General features: G+C 42.0%; 1 protein-coding gene across 1 annotated transcript in view; it reads left to right on the top strand.

The window, feature by feature from the left end:
• The window catches only part of CDH23 (cadherin related 23), a 1,302,172-nt gene that overhangs the window by 252,784 nt on the left and 1,033,125 nt on the right, over positions 1-16,263 (top strand). Inside the window, 2 exon segments of the mRNA XM_044299558.1 lie at positions 9,440-9,487; positions 12,726-12,818. Coding sequence (XP_044155493.1) covers positions 9,440-9,487; positions 12,726-12,818 — 141 coding nt within the window.

Here is a 16,263-nt window from a genome sequence, read left to right as displayed (position 1 = left end):
TCCCTCCCTCCCTCTATTCTTTTAATACATTGGGGCCAGTGTGCGCGCCCCCCCCAACCCCCCCCTCCCTCCCTCTATTGTTTTAATACATTGGGGCCAGTGTGCGCGCGCCCCCCCAACCCCCCCTCCCTCCCTCCCTCTATTGTTTTAATACATTGGGGCCAGTGTGCGCACCCCCCCAACCCCCCCCCCCTCCCTCCCTCTATTGTAATCATCATCGGTGGCAGCGGAGTAGAAGATTTTCATACTTACCTGCTTCTTGCTGCTGCGATGTCTGCGTCCGGCCGGGAGCTCCTCCTACTGGTAAGTGACAGGTCTGTGCGGCGCATTGCTGTCACTTACCAGTAGGAGGAGCTCCCGGCCGGACGCAGACATCGCAGCAGCCAGCAGCCAGGTAAGTATGAAAATCTTCTACTCCGCTGCCACCGATGATGATTACAATGGGGGGAGGGAGGGGGGGTTGGGGGGGTGCGCACACTGGCCCCAATGTATTAAAACAATAGAGAGAGGGAGGGAGGGGGGGTTGGGGGGGCGCGCGCACACTGGCCCCAATGTATTAAAACAATAGAGGGAGGGAGGGGGGGGGGGTTGGGGGGGCGCGCGCACACTGGCCCCAATGTATTAAAATAATAGAGGGGGGGTTGGGGGGCGCGCGCACACTGGCCCCAATGTATTAAAACAATAGAGGGAGGGAGGGAGGGGGGTGCGCACACTGGCCACCAACGAGTTAACAACAGGGGAGGGGGGGCCCACTGGCCACCAATGAGTTAAAAACAGGGGGGGGGGGGTCTGCCCCCTGCTGCCTGGCAGCACCTGCCAGGCAGCAGGGGGCAGTCATGTACACAGTTTTTTTGTATATTCTAACCTGAAGCGTCTCCATCACCATGGGAACGCCTCTGTGTTAGAATATACTGTCGGAAATGAGTTTCACGATGTAGCTCATATCCGACAGTATATTCTAACATAGAGGCGTTCCCATGGTGATGGGGACGCTACAAGTTAAAATATACCATCGGATTGGAGAAAACTCCAATCCGATGGTATAACAGAACTCCAGACTTTACATTGAAAGTCAATGGGGACGGATCCGTTTGAAATGGCACCATATTGTGTCAACATCAAACGGATCCGTCCCCATTGACTTGCATTGTAATTCAGGACGGATCCGTTTGGCTCCGCACGGCCAGGCGGACACCAAAATGACTTTTTTTTCATGTCCGTGGATCCTCCAAAAATCAAGGAAGACCCACGGACGGAAAAACGGTCACGGATCACGGACCCACGGACCCCGTTTTTGCGGGCCGTGAAAAAAAACTGTCGTGTGCATGAGGCCTAAGTCTCATGATTTACGATAAGTGAATGAGAAGTACTGTAAGTATTGATCATACTCAGTAGGGCAGTGGCGTAGCTTGGGTGGGGCGTGGGGGCCGTTGCCTGGGCGCCAAACTGCAGGGGCGCCAGGCAACAGGAATTTCAATGAGGGTCACAGGAGCCTATGGCTGCCGTCCCCTCCGTTATGCCTCATAGGCTTCAGGCTACTAGGCCTGAAGCCTATAAGGCAGTAGAGCACCGCAGGACTCGGTCGCAATTACATCACTGTGACCTCCTGCGTCGGATCTTGCGAGATGACACAATGACGCGGCACGGGAAGGCACAGTGAGGCGTGCGTGACCGCCTGCGCCAGGATACCATAAGCTGTGATGGGAGAGGTAAGTATTTTTTAAAATTTTTTATGTACCCTACCCTAATTGCAGAGGTACTGGGGGCACTAAGGGGGTGGGGGAGGAGCAGATAGAGGAGGACCACCGAGAACATCATACTAATAAGAGTGGAGAGGCGGCCATTATATTAATAATAAAGAGGGGGCCATTACATTAATAATAAAGAGGGGGCCATTATATTAATAATAAAGAGGGGCCAATACATTAATAATAAAGAGGAGGCCAATACATTAATAATAAAGAGGGGGCCAATACATTAATAATAAAGAGAGGGCTATTACATTAATAATAAAGAGAGGGCCATTACATTAATAATAAAGAGGGGCCAATACATTAATAATAAAGAGGGGGCCATTATATTAATAATAAAGAGGGGCCAATATATTATTAATAAAGAGGGGGTCCATTATATTAATAATAAAGAGGGGCCAATACATTAATAATAAAGAGGAGGCCAACACATTAATAATAAAGAGGGGCCAATACATTAATAATAAAGAGGGGCCAATATATTAATAATAAAGAGGGGGCCAATACATTAATAATAAAGAGGGGCAATATATTAATAATAAAGAGGGGGCCAATACATTAATAATAAAGAGGGGCCAATACATTAATAATAAAGAGGGGCCAATATATTAATAATAAAGAGGGGCCAATATATTAATAATAAGAGGAGGCCAATACATTATTAATAAAGAGGGGGCCATTACATTAATAATATAGAGGGGGCCAATTCATTAATAATAAAGAGGAGGCCAATACATTAATAATAAAGAGGGGTCCATATTTTAATAATAAAGAGGGGTCCATTATATTAATAATAAAGAGGGGCCAATACATTAATAATAAAGAGGAGGCCAATACATTAATAATAAAGAGGGGCCGATACATTAATAATAAAGAGGGGCCAATATATTAATAATAAAGAGGGGGCCAATACATTAATAATAAAGAGGGGCCAATACATTAATATTAAAGAGGGGCCAATACATTAATAATAAAGAGGGGCCAATATATTAATAATAAAGAGGGGGCCAATACATTAATAATAAAGAGGGGCCAATATATTAATAATAAAGAGGGGGCCAATACATTAATGATAAAGAGGGGCCAATATATTAATAATAAAGAGGGGCCAATATATTAATAATAAAGAGGGAGCCATTATATTAATAAAAAAAGAGGGGGCCATTATTTGAATAATACTAATACAGAAGGGGCCATTATAATATACAGGGGAAATAATATTATGTTGAATGGGGGACTATCTGTCTGGCTCTAGCACAGTATTGAGGAGCAGCAGGATGAGTTGTTGAGACACCAGGAAGGAGAGGATGATAGTAAAATGAGGAACCTAAATTTTTTTATGTGAAACTCTGCAGAGACAAGAAGCGGCTTATCTCTGAATGAAGGAGTTGACGAAAGTCTACATCACAGGAGACGTCACCGGATGTAACTGGTATGGTGCTGTACTCTCCTGTATATAATAATGTCCTTCCACATATCTGTTTCACGGTAGGGTTGGGGGAGGAGATTGGGAATTTGTCCCACACTGCCACATCCTGGCCCCAGACTTCAGGTCAGACTGTGCGTATTCTGAATTCTGGGGGCTTACACCCATCTACTACATTATCTGTACTCAGAGAGTTATCACTATGTTATCTGAGGTGTTACATAGGACTGCAGGTGACATCTACTACATTATCTGTACTCAGAGCGTTATCACTGTGTTATCTGAGGTGTTACATAGGACTGCAGGTGACATCTACTACATTATCTGTACTCAGAGTTATCACTATGTTATCTGTGGTGTTACATAGGACGGCAAGTGATCGCCTACATTATCTGTTAAAAGGGGCATACCCACAGGCTGGGGGGCAGCAATTTTTGGCTTGCCCCGGGTGCTGTCAACCCACGCTACGCCACTGCAGTAGGGTACTCAATAGTGGCTGAAAGATAAGTGCAACAGTTGATAACCTTTTTGACGAAATATGAAACATCTGCTGGTTTGTTTCTTTGTGTGTGTAACTTTAGATGGAAAATATCATTTGTTTGCCTAATTGCCTATGGGACCATAAGAGACTTGCATGATCATTTATAATGTGTAAAAACTAAAGACCTGTATTTGCAGAAGCCACATTTAGGAAGTCACTGTGGGAGGCTGCAGTTTATGGTGTGTTTATCCGGAGAGGGATAGCAGACACCGTCTGCAATGGCTGGAGATAACTGCAGGCAGTGCCTAGGGGCCTGAGATGGATTCCTAGCAGCCTCTCCGCTGGAGCTGCCGCTGTCTGATAGCAGCACCTGAGACGAGGAGTCTTTAAATCACCCAGCAACTTCCTTCAGGGCAGGAAAATAGCTGATGAGAGTGATGAGCATTACGTTGCCTAGAGCTAAACAACATACTTTAGTTGCTTTATGGTGACTGGACCTAATTCTCTTTCTAAGCTGCTATAATAAGTAATACATAAGAAATGTTCATACTTTGTAGAAAAGATGTTTCATCACGGTACTGCCTCTTCACAGAACCTACATAATATTAGTATATTATATCCAGTTTTGTTACATAATTATACATTTGTAGTGGATAATAAGTGTCACAGTAAAGCAAATAATTACAAAGAGGTGATAAGTGACCTCAGAAAAGAAAAGACTCCAAAATCTGAATTATACTATAAGGGCTAAAGGTCAAATTAGTGACCCAGCCTTTCTGGAACAAGCCCTTTAAAAACATATATCTACTGTATTTTGATCTATATAAAGTGAAAATAAAATTGGCAATGTGTCTTGTGTATTCTCTGTAGGGACTATTCGCATGAATATATATCCATATTAATCGTCTGTCATGGCCTCACCATGGGTTTAACAGAACCCAACTAACAGCATCATAGGGCTCTATGATCGGGCCATGAAACACACGAGTGGAGTAATATAGACATATAATGCGTCTAAAATACATTTATGTGAATAGCCCCTTATAGTAATGATAAACTTGGTACCACACATACAAATATAAACATATACGTGCAAAAAAACATGTACGGAACAGATGTCCGTGACTTAAGAACCAGCGCTGTACATGTAGGATGCTGTGATACGGCGGGTGCAGCAATGACTGATCCCTGGATCACTGGAGCTGGATGAATCACCGATGCAGGTACATTAACCCTTGATGTGCCGCGGTCAGCGCTGTCTGCGACACGTGCAATGTGTTGAGGGAGGAAGAGAGCACCCATCTGGTCCCCGCGCTGTTGTGACAGGGACCTGATGGCAGGTAAGGCAGCCCGATGCCTTCATTAGGCATTGTGGCTGCCAAAAAACAAAGTAAAAAAAATTAAGTTTTCACCCAAAATTTAAAATTTCAAGTAAAAAAAAAAGTCTTCTTTTCCTGAAATAAAGTTAATTTTTTTTGTAAAAAAATAGTTAAAAAAAGTTTACATATTAGGTATCACCGCATCCGTATCAACCGGCTCTATAAAAATATCACATGAGCTAACCCCTCAAATGAACACCGTAAAAAAGAAAAGAAAACTGCTAAAAAAGCATTTTTTGTCAAATTACATCACTAAAAGTGCAACACCAAGCGATCAAAAAGGCATATGCCCCCCAAAATAGTACCAATTTAACCGTCACCTCATCCCGCAAAAAATTATATCCTATCTAAGACATTACAAAAAATACAAAAAATTAAGGCTCTCAGACTATGGAGACACTAAAACATCATTTTTTTTCTTTAAAAAATGCTGTTATTGTGTAAAACTTAAGTAAATTAAAAAAAGTAGACATATTAGGTATTGCGGTATCTGGAACAACCTGCTCTATAAAATTATCACATGACCTAACCTCTCAGGTGAACACCGTAAAAATAAAAAATAAAAACTGTGCTAAAAAACATTTTTTTGTCACCTTACATCACTAAAAGTGCAACACCAAGCTATCAAAAAGGTGTATGCCCCCCAAAATAGTACAAATCTAACCGTCACCTCATCCCGCAAAAAATGAGCCCTACCTAAGAAAATCACCCCAAAAATATAAAAATATAAGGCTCTCAGAATATGGAGACACTAAAACATCATTCTTTTGGTTTAAAAAATGCTGTTATTGTATAAAACTTAAGTAAATAAAAAAAAGTATACATATTAGGTATTTTCAAATCCGTAACAACCTGCTTTATAAAATTATCACATAAACTAACCCCTCAGGTGAACAATGTAAAAAAAAAAAACTGTGTTAAAAAAAGCCATTTTTTGTCACCTTACATCACAAAAAGTATAATAGCATGCAATCCAAAAGGCATATGCACTCCAAATGGTGCCAATCAAACCATCATCTCATACCACAAAAATTATACCCTACCTAAGACTAATCGCCCAAAAATAAACTATGGCTCTCTTTTTTGTTTCAAAAATATTATTGTGTAAAACTTAAACAAAAAAAAAAAAAGTAGACATATTAAGTATCCCCGCGTCCATAAGAACATGCTGTATAACAATATCACATGACCTAACCCCTCAGGTGAACACCGTAAAAAAGAAATAAAAAATGTGTCAAAAGGACATTTTTGGTCACCTTACATCACAAAAAGTGTAATACCAAGCAATCAAAAAGTCATATGCACCCCACAATAGTACCAACTAAACAGAAAAAAATGAGCCCCTACATAAGACAGTCGCCCAAAAAAAAAATAAACCACGGCTTTATTATTTAAAACTGAAACAAACAACCAAAAAACTGAACTGCCTGCCGGATTTCAAAACACGCTAGTGTGAAAGTACCCTAACACCCTACATAAATGGAAAATATGCCCCACTGAGTATTAAAATCAAACTATCTAGAGAACATAGAGACACATATTATTTAAAAGGAAATGGTTAACACCCAGTTGCCAGTTTATTCAAGCATTTCCAAAAGAAATAACAGGAAAATTACAGAGCCAGAGTTGAAACAAAACCATTGTTTAGAGATGAGTGACTTTTCTGAAATTCATTAAAGGGAACCTGTTACCATGAAAATGCTGAATAATCTGCAGGCAGCATGTGATAGAGCAGGGGACCCAAGCAGATTGATAGTTTTCTGTGAAAAGATTCTGTAAAGTTTGTACTTTATTCATTTAAATTCCTGCTATTCTGGGCTTTGAAGTCAAGGAGGAGGTCCTATCAGTGATTGACAGCCGTCCCTCTATGTCTTTGTATACAGAGCTAGCTGTCAATCACTGATAGGACCGCCTCCTTGACTTCAAAGCCTAGAATAGCAGGAATATAAATGAATGAATAACAAGTTTTACTGGATCTTTTCCCAGAAATTCTCCATGCTGCTCTTAAGTCCCTCTTTGCTGCCGGAGGAAGTGCCAAAGTTATGAAGAGACACAGGTCTCTACATAAGTTTGGTACTTTCTTCAGCAGGCCGTGTGACAGACTTAAGTCTACACCAGCTCCCTTGCTGGAAAATATTTGAGCCATTTTCCATGACAGAGAATGGCAAGGAAAATGATAACTGAGATGGCCCTGCCAGCCAACTACCCCGCCCTCACCTTCGGAAAAGTGGCATAAGCAGGTAAAGGTATATATGTTAATAAATGACCCGCTATATATAAATCTGCTCAGCTCCTCCTGCTCTGTAAAAAGCTGTCTGTGGCTCAGACACTACGTTCAAGCTAACAAATTCCCCTTTAAGGTTCCTATTGATCCGGCTGTTAAATTCTATTCATGTATCACCCGTTTCAAGATCTCTAATGTCAAAACAACATTAATGATGTCAAAGTGATAGAGATATATATGGCTATGAATAAGCAGTAGCAGGTGGTAACAAAAAAGCTGTTTAGATAGATTTTTTAATGCTTATGAAAAAGAAAAATTGAGTAGTATAGCTTTAAATACTGAACAGTAACATAAGCAGTCTGACATATGGCTGACAAAACCAGCCTCCATAAGACCTCCATAAGTTATACCATATGACACAGCGACTCTTGCCTCTAAAACCTATCGCTCTCTGACATAAGTATACAACTAGCTATTGACTTCACTTCACTGTGAAATAACCTCTCGGACTCTAAACTAGCTGTAGTCTGTGTTTTAAGATATTTTTTCCTCTGTCCAACAGATGTGCTGTCTCTCCAATGGGCAAGCCCAGAAAAACATGGCAGGTCATCCCTGGAATCTTGTATAGTGGATGTGACGCATCTAGTGACCTGACAGCTATAGTCCCTCATGTTTGGAAAGGCATTATGGGCAAACTTTCCAGAATAGGATGATATGACTCTCCTTCTTCATCTGCTCATTTTCCCTGTATTCCAATATGTTAAATGTCAGGCCCCATTTTGATCAATTTGCGTGGGATAAACAGAATTGTGAAAGAAATTTGTAACAAACTGGATTAGTGTAGAATCAATTTGCCTATCTCTACAATAGGGGATAACTATTGAACCGGTGGGAGTCCTATTGCTGTGACCCCCACCAATCATGGGAAAGGTGCCCCTTAGAGCCTCATGAAATGAATGGTGCAACAGGTCGAGCATGCACAGTACCACTCCATTCATCTGTACAGGAGTTCCGAGACAGTCAAGTGCAGTGCTCGACTATTTCCAGAACTCTCATAGAGTTGAGTGGCTGTTTTCATGTTCAACTTACAGCTCCATTTATTTCAGTGGTACAGGGTATCAAAGTGGTGGTCCCAGCAGTTGAACCCCCCCCCCCCCCCCACACTCATCTAACAGTTATCCTGTATTCTTTGGGTAGGGAAAAATGTTTAACAACCAGAATACCCCTTTAACCAATTTCAAGGAAAGGTGAAGGTAGACACATCTTTAGACAGCACTTAAAAAATTTAAGATTTAGGTCCTTTTTATGAAAGTAACGTTTTTTTTAATTTTCTGCTTCCTATTTTTGGTGTTTTTGGTACTCTATAAATATAGAATCCTAATCCACTCCGAGCTGACATTTAGTGTACTGCATGTTCTGCAACATGTATGATGTCTCTCAAGGTGATCATGAATATAGAAATCACAGCTATAAAAGTCCACACACTTTTCCCATAAAAATGATTGGCATTTTTTGATTATCCAATAAAAAAAAAAGTGTTTTAAAGGACGTGCACAAGAAAACCAAGTTTCTTTTATATGATGGACATGTCCTCATTAGTCAGGGGTCTGTGTTTCAGGAAATTCACATAAGTGGCACTGTGCTCTTTTTATGCTCAAAAGTGTACAGAATGACTGAGAATAAAGGAGGGGGAGTCTTTTGAGGACAGTCTAGAAAACATTTGCATGGTGTAAAAATTAAGGAGTTGAGCTAGAGGAATGTTTTTTTTTTCCCTTCTACAAGCTGTTGATGTATAACCAAATCATCGGGAAATAAAATGGTTTGAAATCATGTGTTGTCAACCTAGACCTTTGGCTAAATTTTACTGAGAATGGATCCTTGGGAGTGTCACAATGATAAGCATCCATAGACTCTTTTACCCCAGCATAATTAGTTTGATACAATTAATTTGCTATGATTAAGAGCATACTTCAGAAGGTAATTGTGTTGGCTAAAATTGATATGCGAACAATGCTGTATATTTGAGCCCCATCTGTAATTGTACTTCTGGTTCCTCCTTTTCCCCTCTCCCACTGGTGTTTTGCATGTAATTATGCTTTTAGCTAAAATCCAAAGCACTGCTATCAGAAGATAAACACTATTTCTAATCGTATTATTTTGTCTTCCTTTTCATCCCAGACTAAATCAGAATTCACAGTTGAATTTTCTGTCAGTGACAGCCAGGGGGTATGTATGACTTTTTCATTTCATGACATAAAAATCTATGTTTGGTAAAACAGGACAAGATAACAGGAGATGTGATGGAAGGGGTGGAGAACAATGATTTGTAATATCTTGGGTATAAGCGCTGCCAGCAGGAACCACTTGGAACAGACATATGACCAATTAAATATAAGGTTGTGAAATGTTCATTTTTAGCACTAGTGTAGGTGTTCTTGCTCTTAGCATGCAAGGATGAAATGTCATGGATTGGTTGCCAACTTTTATGTTATTTAGATAATCCTATAAAGTTCTTAGAACTATATTAAAATTTGAAACAAATTCTTGAATATATTTAAAGGCCATTGACAGATTTGAATACATATAGTTTTTTTTATTATTGCATTGTATTTATTGTATTTTGGACTTAAACATTTTACCAATTGGTCATTAGTAAATATTTTCTTTTAATTTTCATTCAGTGATTTCAATCATTCATCCTCTGCAGCTAACAACTTTTCACCTTATAGCTAGGTCTACACGACGACATTTGTCGCGCGACAAAAAGTTGCGCGACAGATAGGGCGCAACAGTTGTCGCGCGACATTTTGTTGCACTAATGTCGCGCGACAATTTTTATAATGGCAGTCTATGGTGTCGCACTGCAACATGCGACATGTTGCGACTGCGACGCGACAGTCGCAGAAAAATCCATCTTGAATGGATTTTCTGTGACTGTCGCGTCGCAGTCGCAGCATGTCGCATGTTGCAGTGCGACACCATAGACTGCCATTATAAAAATTGTCGCGCGACATTGGTGCAACAAAATGTCGTGCGACAAATGTCGTCGTGTAGACCTAGCCTTAATGTAGGGATCGACCGATATAGATTTTTTAGACCTGATACCGATAAACTGTGAACTTTCAGGCTGTTAGCTGATAATTTATACCAATATTTTATTTCTTATAATATATATTATATTAGTTGGTAGTCACTGAGGTGGTGGAAATTTGCATTTGGTACTAGTATATTATAAGTGTAAATTATAAATAATAAAGCCCTTAGTTGGTAGTCAATTTATAATTTACATTTATAATATACTAGTGTCAAAGGCAATTTCCACACCATCCCCCCTTCCCCCCCTTCTCACTGACTTTGTTTACCCCTAACAGACCTCAGATCAGACCTTTATTAACCCCTATCAGACCTCATATCAGACCTTTATTAACCCCTAACAGACCTCAGATCAGACCTTTATTAACCTCTAACAGACCTTAGATGAATAAAGTAAAAAACTCCTCATTTCTCCGGCTCCTCTTCATCTCCCCTGTGTTCTCCGGCCAGTGCTGCACTGTCACCTGACAGCGTGCAGCGTCAGGTCATAGTGCGTGCACTATGTCCTGGCTGCTGTACGGGGTCAGGACAGTGCAGCGCGGGACCCATCAAAGAAGACCAGAGAGGGTGAGTATCAGAAGCGCTTGCTGCACTTCTTATCCGCTCTTGGCACCCGATGAATACTAGTGCACGCTTCCATAATAGAAGTGCTCACTAATATTAGCTTTATACGCATTATCGGCATATTGGCAAGGTTAGATGCCAATATTGATAATGTACAAAATCCTGAATATCGGCGGATAATATTGGTACTTCCGATAATCAGTCGATCCCTACTTTAATGCATTCACAGTAAAATCCAGTCAGGGATGCTGTTTGCCAGCTCAGACTGGTCCTTATCTCTGCATTCCTGAGATCTCAAAAACACTTATTTTAAGGGGATGTACAGTGATAGTATATTGTTGACCTATCCTCAGGTTAAGTCATCAATAACAGATTGGCGGGCGTCCAATGATGCTCATGCAAGCGCTGCATACTCTTCATTGTTTAACTTCATGCCACCTAGATTGTTGTGAAGAGTAGTGTAATTGCAACTGCTCATCCTATTTACTTAACTGTGTAATTATTCTGCACTGATGCTACAAGTGGACAATATCCTGGTAAGCAGTGAAGAGTAATCAGAGAAAAAATATCCAGCATTGTAGGTGAAAAGATGCTGACGGCAGAGGACAAATGGTTCAAAATGTTTAAGAAAGACTAACTGGAAAATAAGTACAATTCAATAATCTAAAATGTTTTTAAAATGTTCCTGTAGTCTATCAATTTAGACAAGCCAATTCCTATACCCTAATAACTCATAAATAATCCCTCAATCAGGACCATCCTCTAAAAGTGAGGATGAAAAAGTGTTCTCAAACAGTGTCTGTTGCTCTGTTCCGGCCTGTCCATGTATTCATTTAAATTGCTGGTAATGCCTATTCTCCCTGCAGTAACCACACGGGGTCTTTCACACGAGCGGATGCCGCACGGGTAATCCGCTGCGTGAAAGATTGCCAACCCGGCAATGCTCTGTGCCTCTCTGTGATCTTTTTACTACATAATCACAGTGAGATAAAGTTGTCACCATGATTTTGTAGTAAAAAGGTCACAGAGAGGCACGGAGCATCATCAATCATGTTAATGCTCTGTGTCTCTTCTGTCCAGAGCGTGGCTTGGCACTCTTTCACGCAGCGGATTACCCGCACGGCATCCGCTCGTGTGAAAGAGCCCCACAACAGATTGCTGGTCCATCTTCAATTGGGGCATAAAGCATAGTGAAAGGGGATTTCCAGATGAGACCATCCCTTGTTGTCAAATGTCCTATGTAATTAATCAGGCATAGAGAAGTATGATTCTATGAAGCCAAGAGAAACCTAGGGGGACAGCAAAATCAGCATTTTCTTTGCCTTGCACCACCAGAGGATGCGCCACGTTTATGCAGAGACGCACACCTTTCATAGATTTGGCGCATCCTCCCACTGGCCATTTGACAGATCTATGGCAGCTGACTTGAATTAAGATAAATGTGCCAGACATGCTACATTGCCCCCTCCCCACCCTCACCATGCCCCATTTACACACCACTTGTGAAAAGAGGTGTGAAGGGGGAAAAGTCACAAATAATGCGGCAACAAAAAAAGCGTGTGACAAACTGACTGTGTAAATTTCTGACACCACAAAAGTGACATATGTAGCATAATAAACCCCCCCCCACCCCTAGTATCTATTAGTGTGTTTTTAATCATAATGTTTCAGAATATTTGGCTCAAGTAATGCTAAGTGATTGGAGTTGCCAGGTTATTGGAAGTTTTCGATATACTGTATATAAAAATATTATTCATAAACTTGGAAGAGACATAACCTAACATACTTACTTCTGGTCAATCTTCAGGTTATTAAAGGCAAAGTAAATATCCAGGTTGGGGATGTCAATGACAATGCACCTATTTTCCATGGCCAGCCATATACAGTGCGCATTGCAGAGGTACATGTTCATATAAAAGTTCTGAAAGTTATATCATAGTTAAAGCTTTAATTAATTGTTGATGTTCTTAAATTTTATATTTCATTTGAAAAGTTTGTTAAAATTACATATATATATATTTGTGTGAGGCGCTTACGGTAGTACAGTGAAGAACCCTAGGAAATCAGGGAATAAGCGTAGTCGGTTGTGGTGTGCCGAAACCGAGGATGAGGTAGGCCTGAGAAAGAAGAGGGCCCACCCAAGGATAGAGATATGGAAGAAATGAGTTGTAAATGAGTGGAGTGGTGGGAGGGTCAAAGCTCAGACCTCGGACGGTGCAGGAGCCAGGTAAAGGGGGTGCCCTAAATAGGCTGGAGGCGGACCTCAGCCCCTCCCACAAATCCAGGCAAACTGCCTTCACACTTGTGTGAGGCGCTTACGGTAGTACAGTGAAGAACCCTAGGAAATCAGGGAATAAGCGTAGTCGGTTGTGGTGTGCCGAAACCGAGGATGAGGTAGGCCTGAGAAAGAAGAGGGCAAAAATGAAATAACCAGTTATTGTAGTCAAATATACATGAATAGCTCAACCCGACATGTTTTGGAAAGTATCTCTTAACTCTTGTGTTGGATTGGGAATGTATCGCGAGTAAGCGGATGACTTCCAGCGCCCCAATTCCCGATGACATGAGTAGGGGCGTTGGCACTGGAGGCCGTGGATGCGGCTCCAAAGCGAAAGGAGTGCCCTGAGTAGTTGGCTGCGTGAGGCCCAGTTGTGTGAGGGATGACCTGACAAGGGTCATGAAGGTGGTGGTGGTGAGTACCGAACCATGTAGTGAAGTAGCGGTTGAGAGGGTAGAACTTGTGACGTTGTCTGTAAGCATCCAGAACCCTGACTGGACACCATCTGTTGTGCGTGGGGTGATATGAAATGTTGACGGGTAAGTGCTGACTACTCTTGGAGTGAGGAAAGGTCAGGACGTAATGATCCATGTGTTTTGCCAAGTGGGAGACAAGAAGACAAGGTGTGGCTTGGGTCGTGTAGGTTGTAGTGAATTCCCCGGGCCTCAGGAACCGTAAAAGGCCAAGTGAATTTCTGTTTTGAGGATGGAGTTGGTATCTGCTTCAGAAGGCTTGGCGTCTAGTAATTCAGATAATGCCTCGAAAATATGATTGTTAACGGGTCGCCTCTGGGCAGGACGTGCGGGTTCCGCTTCCGAATACCTCTGAGTATGGTTTTGATCTGGTGAGAGGCCACGCAACTGATGTTATTAGGGTGTAAGATTTGCATGTGGTGTAAAATGCCAGTGAGATGGAGTGTGATGGCGTTGTATGACATTTGAGTTTAAGGTGGCAAAAAGAAGTAACCCCAGAAGAGAAGACATGACAAAAGGGGGCGTGATGTTGTGCCCCAGGAGGAATCTGACAACCTAGAAATTAAAAGTCAGAGAAAATGATAACGTGAGAGAGACTCTAATGGCGCAAGCCATGCGTGCGAGTCACCACAAGATAATGTATTGCAAGCCACAGATGACCGAGCCATGCGAGCGGGTCTGAAGGCAGAAAAGACATGGAACCTGCTGGTTGTGGGACCACGCAGCCGGCCTCGACTGGCGGAGTTGTGTGTGTGGAATTTGAATGGGGAAGCGATACGTGAGACTCTGATGGCAGAGCCATATGTGTGAAAGTTGACAGAGAAGCCATGCGTGAGAGACTCTAATGGCGGAGCCATGCGTGAGAGACTCTAATGGCGGGGTTGTGTGTGTGAAATTAAATACGGAGAAGCCATGCGTGAGAGACTCTAATGGCGGAGCCATGCGTGAGAGACTCTAATGGCGGGGTCGTGTGTGTAAAATAATATGGAGAAGCCATGCGTGAGAGACTCTAATGGCGAAGCCATGCGTGAGAGACTCTAATGGCGGGGTCGTGTGTGTGAAATTAATACGGAGAAGCCATGCGTGAGAGACTCTAATGGCGGAGCCATGCGTGAGAGACTCTAATGGCGGGGTCATGTGTATGAGATATATGCGGAGAAGCCATGCGTGAGACTCTAATGGCGGAGCCATATGTATGACCATTGATGCGGAGAAGCCATGCGTGAGAGACGCTAATGGCGGAGCCATTCGTGTAAAATATAATACGGGGAAGCCATGCGTGAGAGGCTCTAATGGCGGGGTCATGTGTGTGAAATTAATACGGAGAAGCCATGCGTGAGATTTTATGGCGGAGCCATGCGTGAGAGACTAATGGCGGAGCCATATGTGTAAAATGCGGAGAAGCCATGCGTGAGAGACTCTAATGGCAGGGCCGTGCGTGAGAGATTCTACTGGCGAAGCCATATGTGTGACACCAAACGGAGAAGCCATGCGTGAGACTAATGGCAGAGTCATATGTGTAAACTAACACGGCAAAGTGATGCGTGAGAGACTCTAATGGCGGAGTTATGTATGTAACACTGAACGGAGAAACCATGCGTGAGACTAATGCGGAGTCATGTGTGTGACACTAACCGGAGAAGCCATACGTGAGAAAACTCTAATGGCGGAGTCATATGTGAGAGACTCTAAATGGCGGAGTTATTGTGTGAAACCAACGGCGAAGTGATGCGAGAGAGTCTCTAATGGCGGAGTTATTGTGTGAAACCAACGGCGAAGTGATGCGTGAGACTCTAATCGCGGAGTTACAAGTGTGACCTAAACGACGAAGTAATGCATGAGAGTCTATAATGGCGGAGAAATGTGTGTGAAACTAAACGGCGAAGTAATGCGTGAGAGTCTGTAATGGCGGAGAATTGTGTGTAACTAAAACGGCGAAGTAATGCGTGAGAGTCTGTAATGGCGGAGAAATGTGTGTGAACTAACCGGCGAAGTAATGCGTGAGAGTCTGTAATGGCGGAGAATTGTGTGTAAACTAAAACGGCGAAGTAATGCGTGAGAGTCTGTAATGGCGGAGAATTGTGTGTAACCTAAAACGGCGAAGTAATGCGTGAGAGTCTGTGATGGCGGAGAAATGTGTGTGAACTAACCGGCGAAGTAATGCGTGAGAGTCTGTAATGGCGGAGAAATGTGTGTGAAACTAAACGGCGAAGTAATGCGTGAGAGTCTGTAATGGCGGAGAATTGTGTGTAACTAAAACGGCGAAGTAATGCGTGAGAGTCTGTAATGGTGGAGAATTGTGTGTAAACTAAAACGGCGAAGTAATGCGTGAGAGTCTGTAATGGCGGAGAATTGTGTGTAACCTAAAACGGCGAAGTAATGCGTGAGAGTCTGTGATGGCGGAGAAATGTGTGTGAACTAACCGGCGAAGTAATGTGGGGGGTTTCACAGAGATATTAATGTAGCAATGAAACCGGGGGTATTTTTGATTTTAATAAAAAATTTTTTTTTTTTTTTTTTTTACATATGGCGGGTTTATTATTAATAATTTTTTTTTTTTTTTTTCCTTATGGCGTTTTTTTTTTTTTTTTACA

The sequence above is a fragment of the Bufo gargarizans genome, chromosome 6 (genome assembly GCF_014858855.1).
Source record: "Bufo gargarizans isolate SCDJY-AF-19 chromosome 6, ASM1485885v1, whole genome shotgun sequence".
Lineage (NCBI taxonomy): Eukaryota > Metazoa > Chordata > Amphibia > Anura > Bufonidae > Bufo > Bufo gargarizans.
The sequence above is the reverse complement of the archived record's forward strand: the minus strand, read 5'-3'. Positions and strand labels throughout refer to the sequence as shown.